Source organism: Schistocerca serialis, chromosome 3 (genome assembly GCF_023864345.2).
Source record: "Schistocerca serialis cubense isolate TAMUIC-IGC-003099 chromosome 3, iqSchSeri2.2, whole genome shotgun sequence".
Classification (NCBI taxonomy): Eukaryota; Metazoa; Arthropoda; class Insecta; order Orthoptera; family Acrididae; genus Schistocerca; species Schistocerca serialis.
The window spans coordinates 355,516,699-355,533,917 of NC_064640.1; the positions used below are offsets into that span (position 1 = coordinate 355,516,699).

Genomic DNA, 17,219 nt, shown 5'->3' on the forward strand with positions numbered 1-17,219 from the left:
ACAAAGTGGAAATCGTTTCGAACTAAAAACAAGGAATAAATATGAGCTGCTAGACACCTATGAAGAGACGAACAACCAGGGACATAAGAGAAATGAATACACGTCTCTAGGGCATACTCTGAAGAGTGAAGAAAACACTAAATTTTCGCAAAATGGTTCACGAAGTGAGAGTAAGGGCGATGTTTACATTTTTTCAGCTAGCCACGGAAGAGGCTTAGCAGGTAAAATGGCCACTATGCAAAATAAACGAAAAGTAAGTGGAACCACCAAGCCTGGGGCTCCTCTACGAGAAGTGCTAAAAAACTGTGAAACATCAGTAACAAAAGGTTCGAAATGTGTCATTATTGGAGGAGGTAACGACGTTTATAGAAACGAAAGTGTCAATGCAACAAGGGCTCTACGTGAAACCTTAGGGAAAATTACACATTCAGATGTATATGTTGTAAGCATTCCACAAAGACACGACTTGATGGAAGCTTCATGCGTAAATAAAGAAATTATTCGAACAAATAGAAAATTTAGAAAGATCTGTAGCAGTTTCGCCAATGTAACATTTATTGATGCAACAAGCTCTCAGAGAGATCATTTTACAAAGCATGGGTTGCACAGAAACAATTTTGGTAAAACAATTCTGTGTAAAGAAATATTAGAAAAAATTGACAAACCACAAGAACAGATACATCCACCCATAACACTGCCAGTGAAGGAAGAAAAGGAAGAGTCACCACTTTGCCCTATAAAGGAAAAATCAGTGTTATTACCAGCAGAAGAACCAGTGTTGTCACCTCCAGAAGAAGAAGTTGTGACACCACCAGCTGAAGAAGAAGCACCACCTTCAGAGATCCTGCAGCCAAGATATGGGAGAGGAGAGAGAAGAAAGAAACAGCTAAAGGACCAGGATTTTGTATACAATGAAGCCAGCAGCAGCCGACCAATTCACAAGAGGCAACCACCTGCGAGAAGTCAGGATTTTTGTTGGCCCCAGATCAGCAACAGCACACCATAACAGACATGGGGATCAACAATCTGACAAGCACACCACTCGTAGGTAATGTAAAAAATATAAACTGTGATTCAAAGTCAAACTGTATCCAGATAAACAAAAAGGGAGATAATATGCTGACATTACTTCAAGTTAATATTTGTTGTATTAGAAATAAGATGTTAGAATTGGAACATTTCTGTAAGATTAAGAATGTTGATGTAATATGTGTATGTGAGCATTGGTTAGTTGCAAATGAGGTAGATATGTTTGTACCTCAAGGATACGTCACTGCAGACATAATGTGCAGAAAGCAGAGGCGAAATGGTGGGGCTGGGATCTTTATCAGAGATAATTTCAACTTTACAAAAATAGATGTATCATCTTACTGTACAGAGTTAGATGCAGAATTTAGTTGTATAAAAATGACTGATGAAAATCTAATAATTGTAAGCCTATACAGATCTCCCAATGGCAACATTGATACATTTTTTGAAAGATTTGAACTACTGGTTAGAAAAATACTAATGCATAAAACAAAGATTGCCATATGTGGTGATCTTAATATAGAAATGGTAAACACAAGTAATGAGCCCTCAAGAACTTTTCTTAATTTATTAAGGTCCCTTAATCTGTACTGTACCATCCAGTGTCCAACACGTAAAAATTCATGCATAGACAATATTATTGTGAATTTTCCCCGTGGCAGCTACACTGTTAGCCTTGCAAATGGGTGCTTTGCAGACCACGACCCATTGCTTCTCAATCTCTTTAGTAAGCAACCAAATTCCACTAGTGTGCTCAATATGACATGGGTAAGAAGACAAAAAGAAGAATACATTATGTCATTTATTCGTATACTAGAGGATGCAAGTTGGGACTTTGTCTATAAGTGTTCATCTGAGAAGTCTGATGTTGAAACTACCTTTGAAAACTTCCTTAAAAATTATACAGAATTATGGTATTCATGCTCACCACTAATTAAAACCAACTCTTCTGGAACATATAAAAATAAAAAGCTGGAATGGTACACAGACGAACTGGTCCAGATAAGAAAAAACATGCTCGTACTATACACAGCATATAAAAATGCATGTAAACAAAGATCAGAGCAGGAGGGCACCTTTTATGCAGCATACCAAAAATGTAAAAAATTCTACAAACTTAAGCTGATACAGACAAAAAAGGCTGCTTATGAAGGGTACATAGAAGGTGCAACAAACAAGTGCAAGGCAGCATGGCAGATTGTAGCACAAGAAAATCCCACACGTCACACACATGAAACTCAGCTCACTCCAAGGGAACTAAATGACTACTTCATTAGCTCAATTAAAGAAATTGAAAGTAAGATAGAAAAAACAGATACATCTGCAAGCGATTTACTTAATGCCCTTCCACCAGTAGATCATGTCTTTAACTGGTATAGTATCACACCTGCTCAGATTAAAAGAACAGTCACAAAATTTTCAAATTCTAAAAGTATGGACTGCTACTGGCTCTCCAATTACATAGTAAAAAAAACTGTAGACTCGATCGCTAAACCATTGGCATTCATATTTAATAAATGTTTACAGTCAGGAGTGTTTCCCGACTCCCTCAAAATTTCCAAAGTTATTCCAGTGTTTAAAAAGGGTGACAAACATCTTCCTAAAAGTTATCGCCCAATCTCAATTGTGCCAATATTTTCTAAAGTATTTGAGTCACTTATGTACACTCAATTAAGTAGCTATTTTGAGACACACAACCTTTTGAGCAATAGTCAGTTCGGATTCCGACAGGGCAGAAATACCACTGCGGCCATCCTGGAAATTGTTGACCAGACATTAACAGCCTTTGAAGACCGGAATATGGTGTCACTTGTCTTGTGTGATCTGAGCAAAGCTTTTGACTGCATTCCCTTTGGCACCCTGGTTGCAAAACTAGAATTTTATGGTGTATGTAACCCAGCATTAGCAGTAATAGAGTCATATCTTCATAATAGAAGACAGTTTGTCTCAGTTAAAAATAATTACTCCCCTGTAGCAGCAGTTAGTACTGGTGTACCACAGGGCTCAGTTCTGGGACCCTTCTTCTTCATCATAGCCATCAATGACCTGCCTCATCACATAAATAGTACTACCATATGCTATGCAGATGACACAACCCTCCTCACCTCACATCAGAACATCTCAGCTTTGGACAATAACACACAGGAATCACTCAAATCAGCCATCCACTGGTTCACATCCAATAAATTACTGTGTAACTCAGAGAAAACACAACAGCTTCTCTTAGGGTTACCCAAAACCATAGAAAACAAAACTGTAAAACTATTAGGAATGCATATTGATTCCAAACTTAATTGGGAAGAACACGTAAATCAGGTTTGCAAAAAGCTTTCAAGAGTCTCCTATCTCCTTTGGAAACTTAGGGACATGATTAGCATGAACTTTCTGAGAACAATGTACTGTGGACTCTTCCAGTCACATATTACATATGGCCTTCTCATATGGGGGCACAGCTCTCACAGTAACAAAATTTTGTTGATGCAGAAAAGAATGCTGCGCATAATGTGTAAAGTCGGTCCCACGGAGCACTGTCGTCCTCTCTTTATAAGGCTAAGACTGTTGACCATTGTAAACTTGTATATTTATATCTGTGTGTTACACATTAAAAGCAATGGTATGGAAGGTGTTGTCAGGGAAGAAATTCATAACTACAACACTAGAAGGAAGGCAGATTATGATATACCAAGACACAGACTAACAAAAAGTAGTAACTCACACAAAGTGAATACCTTAAAAATATTCAACAAACTACCGCAATCTGCTCGGGACATGCCCACAAAAATTCTCAAACAAAATTTGTACAATTGGTTATCTGACAATCCATTTTATTCTATGCAAGAATATTATGATCTGAGTAGCACAGAGATCAACCTGTAATTGCATAATTAACTTAATTAACTACTATATATACTGTTACAAAATATTTCATATCTAATACCTTTGTATTTCAACTGTGTTAGGTAACTACTTTATTTGCCAGTGTTATGATGTGTTACGTAACTACTGTGTTTGCTACTACAATGTAACTCATTTTTGGTACCTTTGTATGTATCTGAAACAAGAATATGTATTAAGCATTGTAGTCACCTGCTTAAGGTTTATGTTATTTGTAAGTTACTCATATGCTAATTATATCTATGCCTTATATATAGTGTCTGGAATATTAATATTATTTTATGTACTGACGAAGCCTATTTCATCTTGCATGATCAATGGCTAATAAAGAATCTTGAATCTTGAATCTTGTGCTGTGCGCAACTGTCAGACACCTTCATTAACAGTAGCACTTGTTCTTCCATATCCTGAGCAAGGTCAGCAACGTCATCCAAATGTACCGTACACTTCCTTGCTTTCAAACCTTGCTAAAATCCATGTGGCAAATGCTGAAATGTGGCTGCCACATTCTTTAATCCAAATGGCATATACCAGTATTGGTAGTTACCCATAGGAACAATAAATGCATTTTTGGCTGGTGTTCCAGTATTGCTTCTAGCTGGTGATAACCACTCTTTAAGTCCATGGTGGAGTCTATCCAAAATTATCCATAGTTTCTGCTACATTTGAGATCAGATAAGCACCTGTAATCATGCGACTACTGAGTTATCTGTAACTAAAACAAAACTGATATGATTTTGAGCTATCCATACACACTCTTTTTTGGGGATGATCACCACAGGTGCTCCACCGGATTGATACTTTCCTCAATAATGCCCGCAACTGCTGATTAATGAATTCTTCAGTAGTTGGGCTAGGCCAGTTTCAGGATAGTCTGCATTTTTGCTAGATTCCCCCCTCATCTACATCATCGTTAATGATGCCATGCAACTCTGACAGATTTTGTCCCCTCCCCCATCCTTCTGACATAGGTAAACTGCTATAAGTGCAAAATGGTGCGAAAATCAAAAGGTGGTGGGAAACTCAAAAGAGCCAAATTTTGCTACACAGTTTTCCCCCACCCCTTTGACATCACTGTGGAAGTAGGACAGTTCTCCTAAGTGCAAAATAATGGGAAAAAAATATTGTGACTCGTCCATTTGGTTCTGACTGAGACAATACAAAATGGTTTCACAATAATTTATCGATGTCTTTCAGGAGATGACTTTGTGTTTTAGATTGCTTTTATGCCTGATGTGCTTTGTTGAGTTCTTGCATTCACTTCCAAAGTGCTTCTTTTTTCACTCAATTTTCTTTGATGATCTCCCCAAGGTACCTAAATTTGTGTACTTTGTTATCTTTGTATTTTATACAAATTTGTGGTGCATCACCAATTGTACTGGTCATTACTTAAGTTTTCTACAACATATTTTTAAGCTAATATGTTCTAGAATTTCTTGTACTTTATCAATTTTGGTCCTAGTAATGTGTATGTCATTTACATTTGTACTCCACTAGGCACCACGCAGTGTGTGACACCATCATTAGCCAACCTAATGTGTTTTCTTTGGATTTGGTTCATTTTGATTTATGTACAGATTTGGGTGTTAGCACAGTGCATTTGTATACAAACTGCATGGCTGGCTCAATAACTTAACATATATGCATGAAGTTCAACAAGACTGGAACAGGAAAGGGAGGTAATGACAGTGGCACGTAAAATGCCCTCCGCCACACACCTTTGGGTGGCTTGCAGAGTATAAATGTAGATGTAGATGTAGATGTAGATGTAGACATGTAAACTACATGTTTTTGGGGTACTCATCCATTTCACATAAATATTTCTGGTATTTATGATGCTAATATATCATTTATCCCATATCTCTTATATTGTATACCATAGGTTGGTTAGGAACAACAATTTAAAAAAGTTTAGAATATGCAACAATGAAAAATGATTAAGTTAAAAAATAATGTATGAAAAGGGATAAGGAAAAAATATATTATCCATTCTAAAGCTCCTTGGGCTCATTCTGATACCAGAAAACTGCCCATATAAAGTACATAGGACTAACGCTGACAGCCAAACGCTACAATAAGAATTCTTTCTTCTTAATGAGAATGAGGCAAAACAATTTTCATATCTTTGTTCGATTCTATAGAACACACCACAGTAAATCTTAACAAATAGTCCAGACACAATTAGTAAATATTTTGTTTCAAAAAATGAGCAAATCAGTAATAATGGTTAGTGAGTATGGGAAAGATTAGTTTAAGAATACCATACATGGATAATCTTTATTTCAGTCTGAACATGCTAGAAAATTATATCACATGTCATTTTACACTTCATAAAAAATAATCATCACTTCAAGGTCTCTAGCAAGATCCAAATTCTTCCATCCAAACTTCATATTTTGCAATGTCTCCTGCTGATACACTTTTTTTACATCTTGTTAATGCTTCATCAAAATCCTGCATAGTTACTGGTAGATCAACATCTTCTTTCTTGATTTTCTTAATTTCTTCTGGACTCCTGCCACATATTTTATGCCTCATTGCCATAAGGGCAGCATCCCTGAGAAGAGCACACAAAACATGAATAATTACACAAAGGTTTAATTTACTGTTTCAGGATCAAGTGGGGTGGTCTTTTTAGTAACATTTCATGCATTTTATACTGAGCTCTGGAATCTATAACACATTAGAATCCATAACTCAGTACCACAACATAGGTGACCTTCTGCCATTTGTGTTTGAATCCTCAGCATCAATTTGCATCTGAGTCAATACTCAAATGTCTGGTACAACTAAACTGAGCAATCATTATTTTCTCTGATCTTGCCCGCTTCAAGTTTCTATACCATTCTGACAACAGCAATGATTGTCACTGCAAAGCACAACAGGTAATTAGTACTGGTTCATAAGCATCATGTGTCAGAAATATCAAGTGCTACAGTCTGATGTGACACCAGTTACTGTTTGTTATCACTTATTGTGTTCACTAGAGGCTGTGAGATAGACAGTGATATATTACAACTGTCCAACTGTACCATTTATTGCTATTTCATTGCATGATATACACTGCAATTTTTCACCATTTTAAATCCAATGTTTACTTAACACACAGCTTGTTGAAAAGCTATGATCTCTATCCATTGGCCTGCAATGTCATCTAAGTTGTAACCCATTGAGAATACTTATTATGTGATGAGGAAAAATTCCTTTCACTGTAGATAGAAACTGAAATTGCCAGAGAAATAGTGGAATGTGTTTTTATTTATTTATTCTGATACACATTCCATTTATCCATTATTGTGTGATCACACATGCTTGTGGAATGACTTGAAACTGTTAACTCATTTTGTATGTTTATGTCAATACAGAGTTTAAAATGTAAATTTCAGATATTACCTAAACACAGCCTTTGATTTATAAAATACAGTAACCATCTTTATAACTTACAGGACACAATGTGATTTATAAGATCTAATTAAAGAAGAAAGAGACAATAAAACAGCAAAACACAGGTAGATATGGAAAATGCTCTTACCTGTGTCTGTTAAAGAATTTGTCTAGAGAACAGAAACTTTTTCAAGATGAAACTGCTCCAGCTTACTTTTAAACATTCAGTTACTGCCTTGTAGGGATTTAATATGACTTGGAGGTGAGTTCAAGATTTTTGTGCTAGTGCATTTTACACATTTTTGCACTAGAGAAAATTCTTCAAGTTTTATTGTATGCCACATTTCCTTCTTGTGTTATGGCGATGGCAGTACTCATTCATTTATTTCATATTGAGAAGTATTGTGACGCATGAATGGCACGATCAAAAAGAGATTATGAGAGGTAGTAATTAATATCTCTATTTGCTTCAAAAGATTAGGACATGAAATTTTTAGAGGCAGTCCACACACCACTCTCACAATCTTTCTCTGGATGATAAAGACTTTTTTCAGTATCAGTGAACTGCCGCACAAGATGAGCGACTGGAAGTAACCAAAATAAGCAGATTTTGAGACGTTGATGTCTCAGAGTTGGGAGATTATCCTTTTCAAGATTTGAAGGATGTGATGTTCACAGTTAAACCTGTTATTCATTAGTATGCCTAATTATTTCAAACAATATGCCCACTGTATCTGATGGCTCTCAAGTGCAGTGTTAATTTCTTATGGGCTTTCCTGATTAGAATGGAGGTAAATATAATTGGTTTTGATGAGGTTTATTGTCAGGGAATTTACTGTGAACCAGTTCAGAACATCTGCAAGTAATAATATGGCATTAAACTCTACATCTGTGGATGTTTTATAGTGTATCACAATGCTTGTGGATAAGAAATAGCAGGTGACTGAGGACAGAGTCTTGTAGGGCTCCGTAATTTACCATTCCCCATTTGGACTCCAGCCCTCTTACCTACATGTTGATCCCATCTGAGATTATTTTCTCTTGTCTGTCATGTAGGTAGGATTTTAGCCTGTGGCTCAATTGTCCTCTGATTCCATACTGGCATCCATAATTCATGCTTCATACTGCGCAGAATTTTTCCTCTTTGAAAGTTAAACAAGGCTGCTTGTTGTCTGTCGGACTTATTAACTCTAATTTGTTATACGATATATGAGAGAATGATGGTTTCATGAAGTAGCTTAACTCATAACAGTGAGCAGTGATTTATTCATATAATGGTCTATTATGTAACAGAGATAAGTGTGACCTGTTGTTATTTATGAAATGAAATTACTGTGTCAACCATTAGCAGTTGGGTCACTGTTACATAAGCTGCCATGCAGCATGACTGACAGTAGTACAGAATATTCAAAGTCTTTCAGTTAATACTATTACTAATATGTTTAACTACTTTATTTAGTATTTTATTAGTGACAGTCTACATTTATAAGCAAGAATATACTGATCATTCACGTAATTTTCTGTGAGTCAACCACTGGCATAAAAACTTGATCATAACAGGGATATTACTAATTGCCTTGTGTAATGCTGAGGTAAACACAGATGGATGCCACTCATAACATGGTATTGTGATCACTGGCCTATTTATTTATGTCTCATGATGTGTGTGTTGTTCAGGTGATCTCCAAGATGCCAGTATGTTCTGGTGCATCATTTAACATAATGAAACAAGAAGCCTGATTTATTAGAGAAGATAACACATTTCTCTTACACTATTTTCTAAGGTGAATTCTGTAATGCTGAATGACATAATATGTATTTGTGTCAATGGATAAATTAGTGCACACACATGGGTGCAGAAAGACATGAGCAATCATGAATCATGAATTGTGTGCTCTCAAGCACCATTATCTCCTCCAGCACTGTTTCATTTTTCAAGCCATGTCACATCTGTGATATTCACTGGAAAATCATATTTGTCAAGTTGCTTTGGTTATCAGCTTCCCTCATTTAAATGGAAGAAAGATGGTCATAATGTTCTGCCTTATTAGTGTACTTTGATTTTCAACAAATTGTATTTTACTTACCTACATACATTACTTATGTCTGATCCTGTGTAGCCCTTAAGGCTGTCAGCAACTTTGTTAGTATCTAGAGGAGGATCAACATTTACTCCTTCTAGGCATAGTTTCACCAAGGCAGATCTTGTTTCATCTGAAACAACATGAAACATCCTGATATCAGTAATGACAATCTGTGTAAAAAAGGGTCCATTACACAAAGTCTGTGAAAGAGAAATTGGAAAGGAAGAAACTGCCACATACAAATAATATAGGATTTATTCTGTGTAATGAAGGCGAATTAATTCTCATCAGTAACACAGACTGTGTGGATACACCAAACTCTTTACGACATCCACTGTCTCTAAGTCAGTTTACGGAATGTGCTTAAATGATGCAGTGGGTTTAAGATACATAACATAGTCTTCACTTGTCCAGTAGAACAAACTCTGCATATACTCTGTGTAGAGTAATTTGTTTTCAAAATTATTTTATACGCATAACATCCTCAAGATCACTACACAAATCTTGGAAGAGAGCCAACAGGTGGATAATTTACTCCTTCCTGTGCATTGCTAGGTTTGTATAAATGTTAGGAAATGTCATTTTTCACTGTTGTATTATATTTATGAAAGATACTGCTGTTTCTGTTTCAACTGCTATTGATTAATGTCAACAAACTTCCTTTCACTGTCATTTCCTGTTGCATTTTTCACTATGAACGTACTATTTTTTGCTCCATTAAAATTTTTCTTTATTGTGGTAATGGAGGATGTCCGTGAAGAACTGTGAGACGTACTCCAACTGCCAGTATTGGTGTGGCGTACACGTGGTATTATTGTACTGAAATACGTGAGTTAGGGGCTTGTGGTTGGTGAAAATTACAAAGGGATGAGCTTCTACTGATAGGCGGCAGAATTTTACTGCCTTGAACAATGCAAGCAACTCACAATCCTTAGCACTCCATGTGTGTTACCACTCTGAAAGCTTCCATGAGAAGAAACTGAGCATCTGCCAGCTGCTGCCAATGCGCTGTTGAAGCACTGCACCTATAGCTGTCTGGCTAGCATTCATGACCACAGCCAGTTGAGCGTCGTGCACCAGGTGAGAGAGCAGTGTCACTTCTGCAAGGCTTCGTTTGGAGTTAATAGATCCTCTCTCCATTGCATACTACCAGTTAACAAGGGTCTCTCCCTTCAAGGTAGGAAAAAATGGTTCAAATGGCTCTGAGCACTATGGGACTTAACATCTGTGGTCATCAGTCCCCTAGAACTTGGAACTACTTAAACCTAACTAACCTAAGGACATCACATACATCCATGCCCGAGGTAGGATTTGAACCTGCGACCGTAGCGGTCACGCAGTTCCAGACTGAAGTGCCTAGAACCGTACTGCCACACTGGCCGGCTTCAAGGTAGGACCACGTAGCACCACAGTCAGAGGTTCCAGCAATGTGGTGGCATTAGGCAGATGGCACCGATAAAAATTTATCATGTCAAGATAGTGGCGTAAGCCTTTGTGTGTCTGTGGGTGCACCTTGTTCAACATCCCCTGCACCTTACCCAGTAGTGGCTCTGAGTAAATGCCCTTGAAACTCAATTTGTGTGACCCCAAACATAATTTTTGAGGGATTAATGACTATGCCGGCCTCGCTCAGCCACTGAAAGATGGTCGTTATGTGGCAGTGATGGCATTCAGATGACTTTGAATAGATGAGGATATCAGTGAGGTACATAAAATACCACAAATATGCCTCGTAAAATGCCATCCAGTAAATGCTGCTATGTCTGGGCAATATTCTGTAGACCGAATGACAAGTATAAGCTTTCAAAAAGAATGAAGGGCATTATAATTACTGTTTTCTGAATGTCTTCAGGTACCACAGGGATCTGCATGAACACCTTCGTGCAGTTAATTTTGCTAAGTATAACAGAGCCCACCAAGGCGTGGCTACATTTCTATAGGCGTGGTTTGAGGTATCGGTCTGGCACCGTTTGTGCATTTAAGGTAGGTAGTCTCCTCATGGGCATGGCACGGCCGACTTCCTTCCCCGTCCTTCCCTAATCCAATGAGACCGATGACCTCGCTGTCTGGTCTCCTTCCCCAAAACCAACCAACCAACCAATCTCCTCATGGGCACCAAAAATTATCTATCTTTGGCACAAATTGCAAGGCAGAGGACCATTGGCTACATGGTGGACGAACAATGCACTGTCACAACACGGCCTCGAACTCAGCCTTTACTACAGCAAGTCACTCGGGTGCAAGTTGATGTGGACAGCATGAGGTTGGTGGTCCACATGTAGTCATAATGTGGTGGACTGCTGAATGTTCAACATGCCTCAGTGCACAAGGCAGACAAGTGCGCTCTGGAAATTTGTCCAGTATATCTGCATATGGTCTGGGGAACTTCACTAGTTTAACACTGAACGAGGCAGCCAGCTGTTACTGTAACTCTATTTTCAAATTTGTTGTCAAATCAGAAGGGCACTTGTAATGTCAGCTAATATGTTGTTGTGACCAAGGAAATTCGCACCCCGGATTGGTTTGTTGACATCAGCCACAACAAACTTACAAGGAAAGGTGCGACACAGTCCAGGATCCAAATTTCTGTGACAAGTGCTGTACATTTTTATTGTTGAGTTGTTTGCCACCATAAGCGATTGTCTAGGCCTTCCAGCAAGCTCTTAGCATAAATCAAGGGGAAAGAGACAGATTGGAACCCATGCAGATGAGGTACTTCACGCTGCTAGGCCATTCCATTTTGAGGAGATGCCTGGATATTGCACTGCAGCTGGGTGAACCTAGGCCCATTTGCAGCTGGCATTTGGGTGCAAGCAGAGAGGCCGACACTTTGTCGCTTTATAGCTAAAGCAGGAATGATACCAGCAGTGCCCACTCAGCTGATGCTCTAATGTTGTCGGCTTACCACCAGAATGGCTGGTAACACGCTGATGGTGGTGGGAGCCACATCGGTGGTATCGAAATCTGTGCCACTATGGGGACTGCTGCTCTCTGTTTGTGAGTGTGCCAACTGGTCGACCTGTGTACTGCCACCTTTGCGGCCAGGTCTCGAACTAGGTAGGGCAGGTTGGCATCTGTACTGGTAACTATGGGAGACACATATCACAACAAAGCCAAATTTGCAGGCACGGCGACAGCATTGTAGGCTGCCACGGCGGTGGTATTGGGTGTTGTTGCCGGTGCGTCACACACCCTATCAGCCAAGTCCATGACAGTGTCCAGCTGCATTTCTGTTTGTGCAGCAATGGCTGCTTGCACTTGTGCTGGAAGGCTGCGCATCCAGACAGCACGCAATAGCAAGTCTAGGACCATGTCGGACTGTGCGGGGCTCTGAAAATGGCGCAGGAACTGCGATGGCCTCCTGTCATTGCACATTGAAATAAGCAGTTCTCATAATATGCAAAGATCAGCACATTCCTCAAACTGGGAAACTATCAAGAATGGGGTTCCACAAGGGTCAGTCTTGGGTCTGTTGTTGTTCTTAATATATATTAATAACTTGCCATTCTATATTCATGAAGAGGCAAAGTTAGTTCTCTTTGCTGATGATACAGGTATAGTAATCACACCTGACAAACAAGAATTAACTGATGAAATTGTCAATAATGTCTTTCAGAAAATTACTAAGTGGTTCCTTGTAAACGGACTCTCACTGAATTTTGATAAGACACAGTAGATACACTTCCGTACAGTAAATGGTATGACGCCATTAATAAATATAGACCTTAATCAGAAGCATATAGCTAAGGTAGAATATTGAAAATTTTTAGGTGTGTCCATTGATGTGAGATTAAATTGGAAGAAACACATTGATGATCTGCTGAAACGTTTGAGTTCAGCTACTTATGCAATAAGGGTCATTACAAATTTTGGTGATAAACATCTTAGTAAATTAGCTTACTACGTCTATTTTCACTCATTGCTTGCATATGGCATCATATTTTGAGGTAATTCATCACTGAGGAATAAAATATTTATTGCACAAAAGCGTGTAGTCAGAATAATAGCTGGAGTCCACCCAAGATCATCCTGCAGACATTTATTTAAGGATCTAGAGATATTCACAGTAGCTTCTCAGTATATATACTCTCTTATGAAATTTGTTATTAACAACCAAACCCAATTGAAAAGTAATAGTAGTGTGCATAACTACAATACTAGGAGAAAGAATGATCTTCACTATTCAATATTAAATCTAATTTTGGCACAGAAAGGGGTGAATTATACTGCCACTAAAGTCTTTGGTCACTTACCAAATAGTATCAAAAGTCTGACAGATAACCAACAAGTATTTAAGAAGAAATTAAAAGAATTTCTGAATGACAACTCCTTCTACTCCATAGAGGAATTTTTAGATATAAATTAAGAAAAAAAGAAAAAAAACCAAACAAAAAAATTATTAAAAAAATTAAAAAAAAAACAAAAAATAAAAAAGTTGTTATATTAACTTAATTATGTTGTTAAATTAACTTAATTATTATCATGTATTGGAAAATTTGACTCGTTCCACATCATTACAAAATATCGTATTCATGATCCATGGAACTAGTATTAATCTAATCTAATCTAATCTCTCCTGTTGTCGCAGCAACTGATTCACCTGTTGTTCCCGCAGTGATGCAATTCACCTTATTAACTCCTCTGTTAGTCACTTATATGAAGACTATGTCGGCGTGGTGGTGATATCCCACACTTTGGCTGCATAGTCTTGATCTAGCTGGCTCATGACATGTCCAAATTTGGCGAGGTCACAGGTGATGTTGCTCATGAAAACTGCCTCCACTTGGCTGAACCACATGATTGGGCCACGGCGCCAAATGGAGGGCAGCCTAACCAAAACACACATCCTGTGCTTTCTGCCACTCCCGTAAACTTGTTCTCCAGTCTCTGGTTGCGCACTAGCAGCTCAAGTATTGTCTGTTGTACACTGTCTATTGTCTTTTGCAGTTCTTCCAAAGCTGTCACCTTGCTTTAGCGCCTAGTTCACGAAGTTTTGTTCGTGAACTCACTCTTCATACGCGAGGACGAAAGCGTTAGATCACTTGTGGTTCTGCATCACTCCACTGATGAAAGTTCATCACCGCGTATTTAGCGTAGCGATCGTGTTGGGGTCACCAGTGAAGCGGGAACGTGTGGGTATCGCCGCTTACATGTCAGTTGTAGAGTGATCCGACTTTACTGACACCCACGCACTTTGTTCGACGGTGTGGTAACAGGAAATTGATAAGTACACTTTCCGAAAATTATTTTGTCAAATGAGTAAATGAACAAGTGACAAAAATGAAATTGATTCGCAATGTCCATTAACCGTCGATCGCGATAATTGTCTTTGCATAACAGTTCCGCTCGAACACCGACCCCAGACGGTGTACCCTCCTCGGTGACGAGCGTGTCGTCTGGTTGTGTGAGGGCAGGAGAACAGTGGAAGCATGTCCGGAACAAAACGAATCTTTTTCTCGTGATCGTGGGGGTGCTGTGTGTTTCGCAGACATGATGAAGCAAAGGGAGAATGAAAAACAAAGATCCGTATGAGTCTGTGGGGAGCTCGCGTTAAGCTCGACCCTCCTGATCCGCGGACTGAAATTACAGAATCTCGAAATTCGCGTCTGTACTATACGACAGCTCAGTTCGCACAGCCGTTGCTTCTTCTGCTGACTCGCATGTGTGCGTGCCACGTGGGACCGTCGTGACAGCTCTGGTCCTTTCACGCATTTTTGCGGCACCCCTTCCACAGACGCACCTGGAGCGATATTAGTTTGTTTTATTCACAGTGCATAGTTTAATTTTTGTTCCCACGTATTTCTTCGAAAAAGTGAATTGTACCTTTGTATTTTACTTTCTAGACTAGTGTTTACTATCTTAAGGTTTTTTGTATAAGTCTTAGTGCATTATCTTTGTGGGAGCCAACATTCTAGTGCAGTTTTGCCCCGTCATAAGCACTACAGTTATGTGATTCAATTTGGATATCGTGAACACTGGAGACAGTTCTCGCATAGTCAGTGTCTGGTAGTCTCAGCAGAGCGATGTGTGTGTAGTGGGAGGGGGGGGGGTTGAAATTCACATTAGGGGGACTTCCGGTAACATGACCTCGATTCTCTGCCATGACATTTGGAGCACTGCAAAATTATCAGTACATCATCTCGCTTTCTTATCGAGTGTTTTAATGTCTTCCGTATTTGATTTCGTTTCGCAGTAAACAGAAGTGGGTTTCATCGCATTGTGTTCCTGATATATGACTTCCCGTGTGTATTGCACTCTTTGAACTGCACTGTGAATAAGCTGATTGTATTCTGCTCGATTTTTGCTTGCATCTGTATTGATTGTTGGAGTAAATAATTCCATATTTGTTTTCGTTTCATATAAAACAGAAATTGGTTTTGCTGCATAGTGTTCTGTTGACATTTGTTCCTGCCTACGAATACGAATGTGAACTGCCCAGTTTAAGTGCATTTTAAGTATATTTCTCATATCCTACTTTATTTTAGTTCACATCCATTCTTCATCTTTCTCCCATTTCACCCAGTGACTTACTAATATTTTTCCCACAGTTGACCATACATTTACTATTTAAATTTACGAAAATCATCATATGTTGTCTTACAAACTTTCCTCAAAGTTATATATATTTTTGATTACAGTTCTTTATAAATCTATCCTCACTATTTATTGAATTGTTGAGGAATGAAGATAACACTGTTTTAGAAGTTTTTGTTGGTGTGATATACCCAAAAAATGCAGGCATGTTCAACGCCACTAGAGTTTCTCACATTCATATCGTGTATCACTTTTCTTCTTCCTTGCTTTACACACTGCACAACTTCTGGGGGGTGTTTCCTTGATGGGATTGGGGAGAATAAACCAAACAAAACCTGAAAGTGTTTGCTTAAAACTCGTAAAATATCGAAAGAAATCGTGTGTGGTACTCACCACCAAACAGACCGATTTCTCAACTTTCCAATGGTATATTACATTCATGCCATCTAGTAACAGCGAAGAAGAAACACTAAGGAGGCGCTATAGCTGCTCGGTCCGTCTCACAGCTAGCAATGTAATGACGGACTTGAAACCTGTGGCTGGCTGTGACACAGCTGTATAAGCTGTATAATCCAATGGGTTTATGGGGACCTCCATTTAGCAGCTTTTGACAGTAATGTTATTCAACTTTATTACATCTTTTCACGCAATGTGTATGTATTGCTGCATTGAACTGTGTTGCTTCTTGCCACTGATCAGGAAAGTACTTGGGCTCGAACAAACACAAATACACCAAAATAGTGTGAGAAATAATGTAAAGGTCTCTTATTGCACTATTGATACTCCCGCATCTGCAAAACTCTGCAGTCGTCCGTTAGAGGCACTGCGTATGCCATGCCGCATTGCACTCTGACCTGCCGGTACGCCAGTCGGGACCAGTAGGGACGGTGCAGCGTGCCTCTGAAGTTGCGTTTTGTGACATTATTTGTGTATTGAAGCGTCAGATGGGTCGGCGATTGATAATCAATCCTGCTAATGTATTGCGATTGGTTGAGAAGAAGTTACGAAGAACCCTTCTTCGCGAAGATGGTATTGGTGTAGAAGACGAATCATTCGCATGTTTTCTGGTGTCTATTATAGCGCAGAAATATGAGCATAAGTTAGAAACAGATACTGTTTTTACACTAACACATAATGATGATGATAGGGATGATAATGACGAACAACTCATTGCAAACGGTAGTGCTGCGGCAAGTGCGGGAAGAGGCGATGGAAGCAGTGACAGTGAATACCAACCGTCTCCTAAGAAGAAGGTTAAAGTTGCAAGTATCATCACGGCGTGTGATGACAACA

General features: G+C 38.8%; 1 protein-coding gene across 1 annotated transcript in view; it reads right to left on the bottom strand.

Moving 5' to 3' along the window:
- Positions 1-6,229: 6,229 nt before the first annotated feature.
- LOC126470831 (katanin p60 ATPase-containing subunit A-like 1) overlaps positions 6,230-17,219 on the bottom strand; it is a 105,769-nt gene continuing 94,779 nt past the window's right edge. Inside the window, exons 8-9 of the mRNA XM_050098847.1 lie at positions 9,396-9,522; positions 6,230-6,481 (exon numbers count right to left, since the gene is read on the bottom strand). Coding sequence (XP_049954804.1) covers positions 6,283-6,481; positions 9,396-9,522 — 326 coding nt within the window. The 3' untranslated portion in view covers positions 6,230-6,282. The remainder of the gene's footprint in view (positions 6,482-9,395; positions 9,523-17,219) is intronic.